This window comes from Trichechus manatus, unplaced genomic scaffold (assembly GCF_000243295.1).
Source record: "Trichechus manatus latirostris isolate Lorelei unplaced genomic scaffold, TriManLat1.0 scaffold00126, whole genome shotgun sequence".
Taxonomy (NCBI): Eukaryota; Metazoa; Chordata; class Mammalia; order Sirenia; family Trichechidae; genus Trichechus; species Trichechus manatus.
The window spans coordinates 1,730,228-1,744,944 of NW_004444062.1; the positions used below are offsets into that span (position 1 = coordinate 1,730,228).

Genomic DNA, 14,717 nt, shown 5'->3' on the forward strand with positions numbered 1-14,717 from the left:
TGCTCCCGAAGAGATGAGACCAGTGGAGTATCTTAGATGGCTGCTCACAGGCTTTTAAGACCCCAGACACTACTCACCAAGGTAGAATGTAGTCCAGCTACTTTTTATGTAGTAGAAGAAAGAACTGACAGAGTTGAGTGTTAGCAGTCAAAAGGTAGATTGAAGTAAAATTACCACTGGGAGATTTCAGAAGGAATTAAAATTATCTCTGTAATATAGCACTTGAATTGTACTAATGTTGTGTAGTGTTTCATAGTTTGCTGATCATTCTTCATGATGAATTGGCACCTCTATTATACCTAATATCAGCAGAAGAGAAGGAATTAGTCTTTATTTGTTTCCACTCTGTGCCAAGCATTGGACAGGGCACTTTACTTACAAATAAAGGAGTGGACATATTTTATCACCACATTTGCCCTGTAAAATAGCTATTAACCCAGTTATGAATGTGAAAACTAGAATTCATAGAAGTAATCTGCCTGAGGAGAGATAGCCAGTAAGTGGCTGTCTTAGTCATGTAGTGCTACTCTAACAGAAATACCACAAGTGGATGGCTTTCACAAAGAGATATTTATTTTCTCACAGTCTAGTAGGCTAGAAGTCCAAATTCAGGGTGTCAGCTCCAGGGGAAGGCTTTCTTTCTCTCTCGGCTCTGGAGGAAGGTCCTCATCATCATCAGTCTTCCCCTGGACTAGGAGCTTCGCTGTGCAGGAACCTCAGGTCCAAAGGACGTGCTCTGCTCCCGGTGTTCCTTTCTTGATGGTATGAGGTCCCCAATTCTCTGCTTGCTTCCCTTTCCTTTTTTCTCTTGTAAGGTAAAGGGTGGTGCAGGCCACACCCTAGGGAAACTCCCTTTACATTGGATCAGGGATGTGACCTGGGTAAGGATGGTGTTACAATCCCGCCCTAATCCTCTTTAACATAAAATTACAATCACAGAATGGAGGCCAACCAAACAATTCTGGGAATCATGGCCTACCCAAATTGATACACACATTTTTGGGGGGACATACTTCAAACCATGACAGTGGCAGAGCTAGGATGCAGCCCAAGCCTTTCTGATACCTTCTAGAGTTAGTCAAACAAAAAAATGAAATAAAATATTAAGGAAGTAGATTGAATTACGTTTATACCCCCATATGGAAAAATTTCTCGATGGAGCATATGAAATGAACTTACCTGTGATACTTTTTCACATAAAGTATGATATAATCCTTTTCAGAACACTGGGCTTGTGTAGCTACCTGATGCAAAGAGGGGACTTGGAGTTCTTGGTGCCTTAAGTATACTCAAGTTAGTGATTGGAACATTTCATTATTTCTCGTTTTCATTTAATTTTTCCCTTTTACATCACTGAGGGAATTTTTCAGAGTAAAACACTAATTTTTCCTTTTCAAGGAAGGTGAAAAATGTTGGGTTAGCTTATCTAGTCTGCATGCTTCGGAGCTGAGGAATTTGAGGACGTCTTGAGTTCTGAGCCATGGGTATAGTTTCAGTTTCTGCAACTCTAGTTCTTTACAATGTGGCGTCATCATTTGATTTCAAATGTTCTCAGTGCCAGGGAGCATCATGTGTACTCTCACTGGCCGGCTTCAGCTTTCTCATGTTCCACTTTTGTGTACCGTGCTTGCACATTACACGGTGACATAAGACTGCTCTTACACTGGTTGGTGACATATGCACATCCGCTGACAGGTTCTGAAGTTACAGTGGGTGTGCCTCCAGCCAGTTACCTTGTCTCAGCAGAGTCTCCATCTTTGTTTAGCAAGATTCTTGCAAGACTTTTTTGTAACATTGTGTTAGATTTTGCCCTTTCTACGGAAAGTAAATGGAAACAGAAACCTGTGATGTTAACATTATAGCAGAAAGTACTGGCTTTATAAACTTAAGTCCATTCTCACAAAGGTGGAAGTTGTGTGGTCTGTCAACAGTGATTCATTAGCCCCAGCTGTATGATCATTAGACTTCACTAGCAGTAAACTTTGTGTCCAGTTTTGAAGGAAAAGAACAAGTCAAAGAACAATGAAATACATTGTTAGATATTGTGTCTGAAAGTCAAGATGTAATTTGGAATCTTTACCCCTTTCTGGGAACAGAATACCCCTCATAACATAAGTTTATCATTTGACCTGCACATATTTAACACATTCCCAGGCATAAGTAAGTATAAATGTTGGGAACTTGTTTGTACTCGGACCCAAACACCAAAATATACTCTGAACTAAGTGAGTATAGATAGGTTATTTTCCTTTAAGGCTTGCTGTTTGGGTTAGCCTTGCTGATGATGCCCTTTGGGATATATAGGAGTGATTGCATGGTATTTACTTTCATTACAAGTAAATATCTGCTGCCCAGGAGTAAGGTGTGGAAGCACTACTATAAGTGATGCATGTTGGACTATTTATCCATAATCTTCACCTCATGTCTGCTCTGTGAAATACTTGGCTAACCAGTCTTCTAGCAGAAGACTTTCCTTTTCCTTTCCTTAGGGATATTTCCACATTCTCTACTAGGGTGTTCCTTGGACTTGTTCCTAAGTAAGACTATCTGTCCTGTAAACCTCTGAACAGAATCAGGAAAAAAAACAAGAATGCTAAGAACTGAAAAGAGTTGTTTTTATGCAGGTGCTTTCTGCAACATTACATTTGGGGCCACCAAAAACATAGTTCTTAGGTGGCCTAACATGTTCTTTGCACATCTGGCCTCTGGGTTTTTGAAAGTGTTCCAAGCAGAGCTTTGCCAAAATTAAAATGACAACTTGGACGCTGTAATATTGTCCAAACAAATCAGGGCTTTCGGTTTATTTCACTTCAAAATTCGGTCAGATTTCATTGTCTAGGGTACCCTCTGTGATTTTATCAAGGGTTTCCTCACTAAAGGTCATAACAAAAGTAATGAAAAAGATTACCATAAAACTGCCAGTCTTTGATTTCTTAAAGATTGCTGCTTTTTTATTTTTATTTTATTGGAGAGTGTTCTATGAATGTTAGCTATTTTACCAGACTGTTTCCTAAGAATTTAAATGAGATTTCATTAAGGCCTTTTGATCACAGTTATCTTTAGTGAAGAGTTCTCCTTGGCCTAATTATCTGCAATCATGTTATTTTTTTTCAAGTACATGTCTTATGAACTAAATAAATATTGCTTAGTTCTCATTGACCCACTGTTACTGATCACTTAGTAGATAGCCTAGGCATTCATTCTATAATATTCTTTAGACAATTTATATTATTTGGGGAGAAGTAGGTGTTGGATTATAACTACTTCTTTGTTCTCCTTTTCCTCTAGTATATGGATGGGCTCATTAATATCTTCTTTATTGTTCTAATTCAGTGTCTCCAAGATTACAAAGGACTTTTAGCAGATAGCAGAAAAATTATTCTTAAAATGGTCACATGAGAAAACCATTTTACCTCCCATAAGTTGTTCTCTCATCATTAATAATTTATTTTTTCAGTTACCAAAATTTTATTAGTTTTATTCCATCTCTTCTTAAAGGCCCTCAGTTTCAAAGGGTAGCTAGAGATATAAACAGATAAGCTAGTATACATTATGCTACATTATAGAGGTATAAAACAAGTAGGGAACCTAGAAGATGGAAATATTTGTTCCTCCTGGAGGATTCTTGAAAAGTAGAGTCAAGGGAAGATTTCTTGGTTTATTTATTTGTTCACTGTTTCTAGAATAAGAAAATCATGACCTACTATCTAGGCTTAAAGAAGAAAAAAATAGTGACAGTGGGAAGAACAGAGATGCAGGAGAAAAGTGAGGAAAATTTATATTATTTGAGGAGAAGCAGGTGTTGGATTATAAGAGTTCTTCCCCCTAGGTCAAGAATTAGGGGGGATTAGGTAAGGAGTCCCTTAGTGGTGCAGATATTTAACATGCTCAGCTGCTAACTGAAGGGTTGGAGGTTTGAATTCACCCAGAGGCACCTTGACGAAAGGCCTGGTGATCTTCTTTCAAAAAATCAGCCACTGAAAACCCTATGGAGTTTTACTCTGACACACATTGGGTCCCCATGAGTTGGAAATGATTCAGCGGCATCTGGTAGGTAAAGGAAGTTTTGAGGTTAAGGAACAAAAATTGAGGGAATTCTTTCTGGTATAAAGTTTTTTAGTAAAGCAGACAGATGTTTGCTGCAGTGATTGGGGACACATATGGAAACTTGGGGAGAGAAGAAAAGATCTAGAGTAGCCTCTGGGCAGAATGAAATCTACTAGGTATATGTATAAAAATCAAAGATGTCACTTTGATGACTAAGGTGCGCCTGCCCCAAGTCATGGTCTTTTCAGTCACCTCATATGGATGTGAAAGCTGGACAATGAAAAAGGAAGCTTGAGGGAAAATTGATGGCATTTGAATTGTGGTGTTGGTAAAGAATGTTGAATATACTGTGGACTGCCAAAAAACAAATCAGTCATCAGAGAAATACCACCAGAGTGCTCCCTAGAAGCGAAGATGGCAAGACTTTGGCTCATTTACTTTGGACACGATATCAAGAAAGACCACTCTGTAGAAAAGGATATCATTTTTGGTAAAGTAGATGGTCAGCAAAAATAAAGGAAACCTTCTGGGAGATGGATTGATATGGTAGCTGCAACAGTGAGCTCAAACATAACAAAGATTGAGGATGGCGCGGACCAGGCAATGTTTCATACCGTTATACATAAGATCACCATGAGTCGGAGCTGACTCAGTAGTAACTAACAAGAACAACAAAGGCATGGATATAAGTATAGATCAGCAGTAATGTGCACCCATGTAAGAGAAGAGAGCTGTAGTAGAGCTTGTCCTCCAGGTGATATGTTTTTGTTTGTTTGTTTGTTTTTTCATTCTGCATTGAGACTAAGAACAAAGAAGTATTGGTTATGGGCTAAATTGGAAGTTGGCAAGGCATGAAAGTACAGTAGAAAGTCACGGAGCTAAGGGCTTCTAATGAGCACTTGGCTGTGCATGGTGCTGTGGGTGTAAGGAAAGTTGAATTGTTGGCTAGAATGTCCACATGGGGTCCTGGTTGGGGGAGGTGTGTGACTTCCTCTTACTTGGCTCCTCACCTGGACCCTGGTCTTTCCCCTTGCCTACCTATTTCCCCAAGTTGCCTTGAATGTCCTTGATTATGGCAACAGATGCTCATTTTCTTTCAGCCTACAAATAAAAACGTGTATAACAGGGAGATACAAACCTTTTATTTTCATATTACATGGTCTTTTATCCTTTTTCTGATTTGGATTCTCATTTATATATTTTCACTTTCATAAGTCACGAAGTTTAAATGTTTAAGCATTTCCACCTTCAGTAGCCAGAAAGAAAACAAAGCAACAGCTAATATAGTAATAAATTTATCTCTAGCTGCAGGAGATAAGCTTCAATGCAATACGGCCATAAAGTATGGCTCCCAGGCTTAGGGGAAAAGCAATAAACTTTCATAAATAAAAGAATTTTAAAATACTCCTGGCAGTAAATAAGGATAAAATATAACTTGTAACTGGCAGCGCATAGCCAACAATAGAGCTACTTATAAAAGAAAACTACAAACTAACATAAGAAAATTTTTGTAGCTGTTGTTGTTGTTACCTTGCACCCTAGGTGGGCTGGCAGGAGAATTCACTGAGGTAAGTTTTTGCCTCACCTTCTGGAATGTTCTCTGTTACATCTCTTGACACCTTTTGATTTGCTGAAGATCTGTGATAATCACCATGGAAACCCAGGGGTAATGATGCTACAAATAGAGTTTTCAACAAATTTAAAGGTGTTAGAGAAGGTCTTAGAAAGCGAGGGGGTGGGGAGGACAAGACTGTGTACCACCGGTTGGTTAATGAGGACATTTGCACAGTTCTGAGGTTCACTTGGAGCCCTGGTGCCGAGGTGGTTAAGAGCTCACCTGCTAACCAAAAGGTTGGCAATTCAAATCCACTAGCCGTTCCTTGGAAACTATGGGGCAGTTTACTCCGTCCTATAGAATCCTATGAGGCAGAATCAACTCAACGGCAACGGGTTTGGTTTTTGGTATTTGAGGTTTACTTGACTTTCAGTTTTGCATTGTAGCTCCTCTTTAAAGAAATTCAAAGTTCTCCCAAAGTCCATCTCATATTTCAGGTTTTCAACCCAGGAGTTACTTGGGCAATAGCTTAAAAAATACAGAAGCATTTAGTGAGCAATGCTTTGGCTTGAAGGACTGTTAAGTAATGGATTATTTGTTCTCTAGAAAATTAGGAACCAAGTAGTAGAAGACTTTTTTTTCCCTCTCTTTTATAATCACAAAAGGTAATAGGGAAGAAGATGGAGTTCTGCCACTAGGATAAAACCAGAATTTATCAGTGCTCTCATTCAATAAATATGTATTTCCTGAGCATCTGTAATGGGCAGTCGCTGTGTTTGTTGCTGGGAAACAGGTTAGATATGGTCTTTACCCTGAGAACTTTGCCAGCACAGAGGAAGTTACACTTGGTAGCAGTGGAATGAGCCAAGGAGGGTGTGGCTAGGGTAAGCTTGGTTTTATAAGGTGGGTAGACTCTCCTGTGGTGGGAAGGGCATACTAGAGAGAGGGAAGTAAAGGAGTCAAGATGGTGGAGTGTATAGAGGTGGAAAAATAGGGAAGAAGGAAACATGAAGGAGAGTTGGGTTGGGGTTTATAGAAAGCCTTAAATGCCATTTTAAGGAGCTGGGACTTTACCATGTAGGCAGTGGGAAGCTATAGAAAGATTTTAGAACAAAAAGTGGCATGTTTTATGTTTTAAATTTATTTTATGGAGAGAAATCTCTGCTGGCGGTAAAGACAGGATGAAAGACAGCTGATGAGGGCTCTAGGGAAACAACAGGGAATGGTGTGGGCATTCCAGTTCTAACTGTCTTTGCCTGGTGCTGTCTAAAGTTTGATTTTTTTCTTTTTAACTGAATCACATAGAGAAAATAAGATAGCGCAGACCTTTAATTCTGTGTTTGATTTCACTTCTTGGTAGCCATATATTCTTGGGCAAGGAACTTAAACTCTGTCTTATCTTTCTCATCTGCACAATGTGAATCATAGTAGAGCCTTCTTCATAGGGTTGTATCATTAACCAGTTGCCATCAAATCGACTCCAACTCATGACGACCCACCCCATTTGTGTCAGAGTAGAACTGTGCTTCGTAGAGTTTTCAAGGCTGATTTTTTGGAAGTGGATCACCAGGCCTTTCTTCTGAGATGACTCTGGGTAGTCTTGAACCTCCAACCTTTCGGTTAGCAGCCAAGACATTAACCATTTGCACCACCAGGGACTCTACATGGGGTTGTAACAAGTGTTCATTAAAATGTTGTATCTGTACCTGTAACCCTTGGAACAGTGCCCAGTGTGTAGTACGTGTTAAATGTTACCTACTGTTATTTTATTTCTTTCATCAGATCAGTGATTTACTTATTTATTCGTTAATATCATCTATGTAATTTGCTTTTAAGACAATCCAGGGTACTATGGATTGTCATTGGTAAATTTTGCTTGCAGAATCTTAACCGACATTTTCTCCTCCTTTCATAAGTCCTCTTGGGCCAAAAATTTCCAGCAGGAAATAGGAGGGTGAGACCCATAAATTAGAACAGCTACTTCACCCCTGATGTGAAGTGTGAACTGAAAATTTTGCAAAGAATGCTGCTCTGTGCTGGTGTTTTGCATCACTAGGTGTGTAATGGGGAGCAGGGGAAGTGTTAAGTCAAGTTTCACTCTGGGAGAAGCTGGGCAGTCTGACTTACAGTACAACGTGGTTTTATGATTTTGATAAACAGGTTCTGAAATGCCAGAACGTAGTTAAAGCCACATTTGAATACAAATGCAGAAACACCTTTAAAAATTTCCAGTATAAAATTTAAATTACCTTTGCCTGCCTCCCTCTTTGTAAAAATAACTGCAGTTTGACAACCATAGTCTCAACTTGGAACAGTAATTATATTTCCCATGAATATAATAAAAATTTATTATATAAAATATACATGTACTATGTTAGAGGTATATTTCCTGTGTAGATATAGATTTGTATTTATTATATAAATAACTGCAGGCTCAGATATTGGCACTCAGAAAAAAATCTAATTGGAGAGAAACTGTTCCTTATATTTCCTTGTCCAAGGCCAGTGTTAGGGCTTTTGTGAAACAGGAAGCTTTCTCCACTAGGTTATAGGAAGAGTCTACAGGATTTGGGGAGAAAAGCTCGATATCTAGAAACTTTCCCTTTGAAGAGCTGGGAAAGCAGTCTTGACAGAGGGAAACAAATACATCCCCTCTGTATGGCTGAGATGAACAAAGCTTTCCTTGACACTAAAGGGGTGTGCGTGCGTGCGTGCGTGCGTGCGCGGGTGCGCGCGCGCGCGCCAGAAAGTAAACTCTTCGTTGATGGAAGGGGGGTTGTGTCTTTTATTTGATCCACCAAGATTACCAAGCCAAATGTCACCATCCCCAACTAAAATACAGCATCATGAAATCGTGATTAAAATTTTAGAAGCCAGTTCACGAAGTGGCAAGAGATTACGGATACTGCATTTCCTCTTCTTGGTTACTAGGAATTAAATTTCAATAGTTTTGAGTACTTTTGAAAGAATACCAATAAATTATCTAAATTATATACCCCAACTTTTTCCCTTGATTCATGGCTAAGCAATTTTGACTAGTTAATATCGTAGGACAATTTTTTAAAAAAACATAATTTACTGAAAATAGTCTGCAGTACTGTGATTGTGTGGTTAGAATAATGAGATAGGAAGGCGGGGAGATAACAGGAACAGGTGACTTACAGTCTAGTCCCAACCCTGCCAGAAACAGATGTGAGCCTTCAAGGGAATAACTTACTTTTTCTGATAATGTTTGTCCAATCTTCTTCATGGCTTTTGTGAGAATCAAATGAGTGGAGATGTGTGAAAGCAATTTGAAACCTATAAAGCACAAAAAATAAATGTAGTTAATTCAACATCCATAAGTCATCTTAATAGAAGAAGTAGGAATAAATCTTGAGGAGCATTTTTTGTTTAATTTTACAGGGGACAAGGGAAACTCTCAGTCATCACTGCACCACCCTTGGTGATGCTCTTCAGAAAGAGAATGATTTTGCTCTTATAATTGATGGGAAAACTCTCAAGTATGCCTTAACCTTCGGAGTACGACAGTATTTCCTGGACTTAGCTTTGTCATGCAAAGCTGTCATTTGCTGCAGGTAAGTTCAAGCTTTCCTTAATATTTTCAGACTTCACTGAAGAGTGACTTGATCCTAAATTCTTGATTTTTAAAGTTCCTTGAAGTTATTCCATGTAGAATTTGTAAGCATTAGGTTATATATTAATTCATTCATCCAAGACTCAAGGTTCAGAAACTGTGATAGAATGTGTTAGCAGAGCTTTTGTAAGTCAGGTCTCACAATTATTAATCATTATTGTTTATAATTTGAATCAACAGTCTTCTTGCCATTTTCTGGGTATAAATTAGATTATTTATCTGCATTTCCATCTAGGGTTTTTTTTTCTTTTTTTTTAAGGGTTCTATTTCCTACGATGTCCCTGGGTAGTACAAATGCTTAACGGTTTGGCTGCTAACTAAAAGATTGGTTTGAGGTTTGAATCCACCCAGAGGCACCTCGGAAGAAAGACCTGGCGATCTACTTCCAAAAAAATCAACCATTGAAAACTCTATGGAGTACAGTTCTACTTTGATACACATGGGGTCACAATAAGTCAAAGTTGACTCAACGGCAACTGGTTTGTTTTCTACACTTAAATCTTTGATCCTACTGGTAGGACTTACTTTGGCGAATGGTATGATTAGAGGTGCTAACTCACATCGTTTTCCACATAGTGAGCATTTTCCTGAGGTTTGTGCATTGACTATACTTTCCGTTGCCCTCTGATTTATAGTATTGCCAATATGCTAAATTAAAATCTGTTTTGAGTTATCCAGGCCTAATCCATAAAAAGGAGCCCTGGTGACGCAGTGGTTAAGTACTTGACTGCTAACCAAAAGGTCAGCGATTCAAACCCACTAGCCACTCCATGAGAGAAAAATGTGGCAGTCTGCTTCTGTAAAGATTTACAGCCTTAGAAGCCCTAGGGGGCAGTTCTGCTCTGCCCCATAGGGTCGCTATGAGTTGGAATCGACTTGACAGCATTGGATTTGGGTTTTGAATCCATAAAATTGCATTTTTGTTAGCTGTTTAGCTCCAGTTCTTTCTGAATTTCTTGTCGGGGAATCTTCTCCATTTCTTTCTGTAAGTTGTGTAAACTATGTCTTCCTAAAATCTAAAGTATATTCGTGACTCTTGTCAGTCACTTCCTTTCTGGTCACCGTGAAACCTAAGGATTTTTCTCTTTGCCATCCATTTATTTAATCTTACCAGCCAGTCAGACTAGGGCCAGGATAGCCATTTATCATATTGCTTTCTCTTCCTGGAAGATGAAATGTTAGCAGGGCTTCTCAAGAATGTCTCAGAATCTGTGCTTTTAACGGTATTTTTCAAACTTCTATTTGCTTTTATTGTTTTCTTTTAAAAGATATTTATTAATAAAGGAATGTTGTACTTTTTATACCTGTCTTTGTCAGCAATTATTCACTTACATATCCGATATACATAGTGTTTTCTGCAAACTAGGAAGCTATATCTTATAGATATTTTCTAACTTCAATTGATATATACTTTCTGAAATAGAATTTAAACCATACTCAATAAGTATCCTTTATAAGCATCATTTCAGCCTGCAAAATTAAACTCAGAGAATTAGGAGTTGCTTATTATTCCCAGGAATCCAGTTGTTTTAGTTGTATAATTTCTTTTTCTTCTCTGTGGCAAGTATTAATAATATTATTTTAAATCTCTTGGCCAATGTATTGTACAGATGTTTAATATTACTGATAATCAAGCACTTTGCTTAAAATCGTGAAGAACGAGTTGGAAATAATTTCATCTTGACAGTCTCATATGTACTTTGGTATCCTTGTGCCTTTTAAAATCTGCTTTTGCAGTGACTCTTCATGATTCTTTGTTAATCTCTTGATAGAGTCTTAGTAATGTTCAGCTTTGACACTCTTCCATCAGGATAATGTTGTGCCAGACTTGTTCATTTAGTCATTTTTACTAATTGGGATCATAAGGATCAACAAAGCATTGCTCAGAGGCACATGAATGACATGACTGTTGGCTCCTACTTGGAAACAGAACCCAGAGCTCTTTAGATAACATGACCAGTTCAGTTCAGTCGCTATTATGTGCCTGCTGTATGCTGGGTGTAGACGCAGCACATACAAAGAGGAGTAAGACTTGCTACCTGCCCTCCCTCCTGCTTCTTTCTTGATCTGTGTTAAGTAGAATCATAATTGGTTTGAAAGACGTGGGAGGCTAGTTTTCATAATGCATTCATTGCAGCTGAGCCTCATTCTCACAGCATTGCTAACTCAGTACCTCCCACCATTCTTCAAAAAGTTGAACCACAAAATTAAACAATAGCAGAGGGAGAGAAAAACTAGAAAGCAAAGTCAAAGGAGAAAAAAATATGTTCTGTGCTTGTGAAATTCCCTCCCGAGATCCTTGTTCTGGATACTCACAAGTCACATGGAGCTCAGGGCTCCTCCCGGCCCCAGGCCCCTGGGAGGTACTCACACTGTGCTGTGCACGTGCAGCTCAGCTCTGAAACTGAGCGTATAACGATGTGTGTGGCCCTTTCCTCCCTCGGTCCTCTTTTATGCATGTTTGAGGACTGTGAAGGTCCCCATGCAGACACGGAGTTTTACTTAGAGTTTTAGTATTGTTTTGTTGTTGTTGTTGGTTTGTTTTTTGAGTAAAATATCTTCCCTCAGCTTTTTTCTTTTCATTACCTTCATACTCTCTCTTTTCCCATAAGGACTGCGGTTCAGCTTCCGGCCTGGCTTTGAGAATCGGTCTAAGCCCATAATTACATCAGTGCCACTGCCGGATTTATGTCTGTGCACCTTCTTGGCACCAAAAACATTGGCGTGCTGCCTCTTGGCATCTAAACTATTGGCACAAGCTGTCTTGTCATTTAGCTTACTGACCTCTAAGTATAATTTCCATGATAATGCTTCTACGGCTGGATAGGAATAGGTAGATGATTCATACATCATTCTTTACAATTAAACCAAAGTGCCACTCAGTGTTTCTCAGATGATTACAATCTCCCAGCCTCAGGAAATTCTCTATTTTACCCCATTATAAAGTAGACACTCCAGATAAATATTGCATATTATCTCAAAATACAGTATGGCACCGCTTCCTAACATCGTTTGTTCATTTGGTTTTACAGGCTTTCCCCTCAAATCTAAACCACTTTCCAGTCTAGTTGTAGTCCGTCCACACGTGAAGATAATTCAGAATCTGATCTTCCCCTGCAGTCTTCTTTTTAGCCATTGCTGGAGTGGAAGTAGAGGGAAAGCCTTCCCGTAAGAGATAATGAGGCTCTGGATATTAGTTCCATCTTCAGTATTACATCAGCCACTTTCTTCCCTGACGTTATCAACATAAAGGGCAGAAGGCAGATTTTAGTGTTTGCCTAATAGACAGAGTTATAAGGATGAGAGTTTTCCCTGAAGAGTCTACAGCTGAATTAAAAGAAACAGTTGTTCTCAGTCAGTAGTCATTATGTTTCTTACTCACCACTGTTTTCTGAAGGGAATATTCAGAGACAGAACTAATCCTCTACCCCAAAATTATTCAGGGCTTTGGAGTCCTGGTATTGGCTTACAAAGTGAAGGTTGCATGTTATACCTCAAATAATTTTTTTAAACATGTAAAACCCAAGAATATAATGAAATCTGTCTTCATCAGTCTAACAAGTACTGTATTTTCATAGATACTTTGTAGCTTTTCTGCTTTTATCATCGTGTGCATTTACATTTATGACCTGAATAGGTTTATAGGAAACGTGCCTCTAGGTTTTAGGGTAGTATCTGTGTTTTCCTGGTTATAAACATGAACTCTTTTGCGTTTCATCTTCATTTCTATTCTGTTACTCAAACACATTGATTCTTATCATTTGGAAGGATCACAAGTAGTTTTGAAGAACAAATGAAAGCTATGGACCATCTCTTCCAGAAAGATAAATACACACACACACAAACATGCAAAATGGCTCACACCTTGGACATCAGATAGAGTGGGGGAGAAAGCTTGCTCTGAGATTCATGTGAAGGTTTTGTACACAGTAAAATCAACAGCTGTCCTGGAGAGGAGCTGTACCAGATAAATAATTTCTCATCTCAATGACAGCTGCTTTATGTCCTAAGGTCTTGCAGCTTGTATGATTGGTATAAAGGCATTTTAGCTGGGCATTCACAAAATTCTTATTCCAGCTCTACCCCTGTGGCATTTTGATGGAATCTCTCTGGCCTTGGTTTTGTGACCTGTAAAGTGAAGAGAATGGAATGTAGCAGTGATTTCAAGCCCTATGGGGGACCTGGATATATAAAGCAGATGAGAGTGGAATTGGTCTGACATAGAAAAATGGGAAAGGCATACACACACCACCCTTCCTGGGTTATCTCCTTCCAGCTTGAAAGCTTCTGGACCAGAGGACCTCTTATGTCCCTTTCAGCTTTTGGATGAACCCCACTTCTGTTGGCCACTCTGTGCTGGGAATAGTCTTTTTACTGCCTGAATCAGCTTAATTTTGGGAAGCATCTGTTCTACCTCGTTTAATATTCCCCCCAGAAGACAGTGGGAATGTTGCAGTGAAGTATTGCTGTGTGTTAACTAGCATGCAGTTTCTAAGGTCCTAGTCAGTTCACATAACCCAGCCTTTCACAGAATTTTACATTTTTTCTGTAGTTGTCAGTTTAGTTTAAACATATTTTGAAACTTATGTTTTGTGACAGTTGGTTGAAAATTGGCTTAGAGCCTCCAGCTTTTAGACTGTCTAGTAATCACCGTTTTTCTACATAATTTATGTACTCATGTCTTCTCAGAAGCAGAAGTTAAATTGAAGTAAGCATTTTTCCTGACTTGCAACATCTCTAATCAAAGTTTAACCCCCTTATAGGCTCTGTCCCCTGTAGTGTATAGAAAAACACTTGTCTTCAGTGAACGCTGTCATTTGGGAGTGGCATTCCAGACAAAACCTTTCACCTTAGCCCGATCAAGAGGTCCCCCAAAAAGAGGTCTGAAGGGACGCTGAATGCTTTCTGTTGTGGCTTGAGTGCACTAAATAAAGGGTCAAGGCAGATCTACTTCTTGAATCTTTTGGGATTGTCTGTAAGAATGTCTCTAAATAAATGTTCTGTTTAAAGGATAGTCATACAGCACAAATGAGGCTAATAAATGCTCAACAGACATTCTTCTAAAGAAAAAAAATATTGTGACTGCCATTGGATGCCAAGCAGATGTTTGGCTTTGGAAAGACAACTGTTAATGAATGTGTCAACCCTATATTTGCTTCCAAGAAAATATGAATAAATGTTGGAAATGTTGAAAAAATATTTTTTTCATACATGTATGGCTAAAAGAGGACAAAGTGAATAAATTTTATATTCATAAAATGTCCATATTTTGTTTTAATATGATAATCACCTGCTCAGCTCTGTCTACCCCATTTACTATTTCAGCTCTACGGGGTAATATTAAAGGAACTGCATAGGTATATTACAGCCTAGTAGCCAATTATAAAATACACAACCAGAGAAGGCTGTATTTTTTTTTTTTTATTGTTGTAGTTTAAATGAAGTTTACATTTCAAGTTAGTCTCCCATACAAAAATT

The 14,717-nt window shown here is 38.7% G+C and overlaps 1 protein-coding gene across 1 annotated transcript in view; it reads left to right on the forward strand.

Annotated features, from left to right (window-relative positions):
* Positions 1-14,717, forward strand: part of ATP8A1 (ATPase phospholipid transporting 8A1) — a 280,252-nt gene that overhangs the window by 190,720 nt on the left and 74,815 nt on the right. Inside the window, exon 19 of the mRNA XM_023738968.1 lies at positions 9,008-9,180. Coding sequence (XP_023594736.1) covers positions 9,008-9,180 — 173 coding nt within the window. The remainder of the gene's footprint in view (positions 1-9,007; positions 9,181-14,717) is intronic.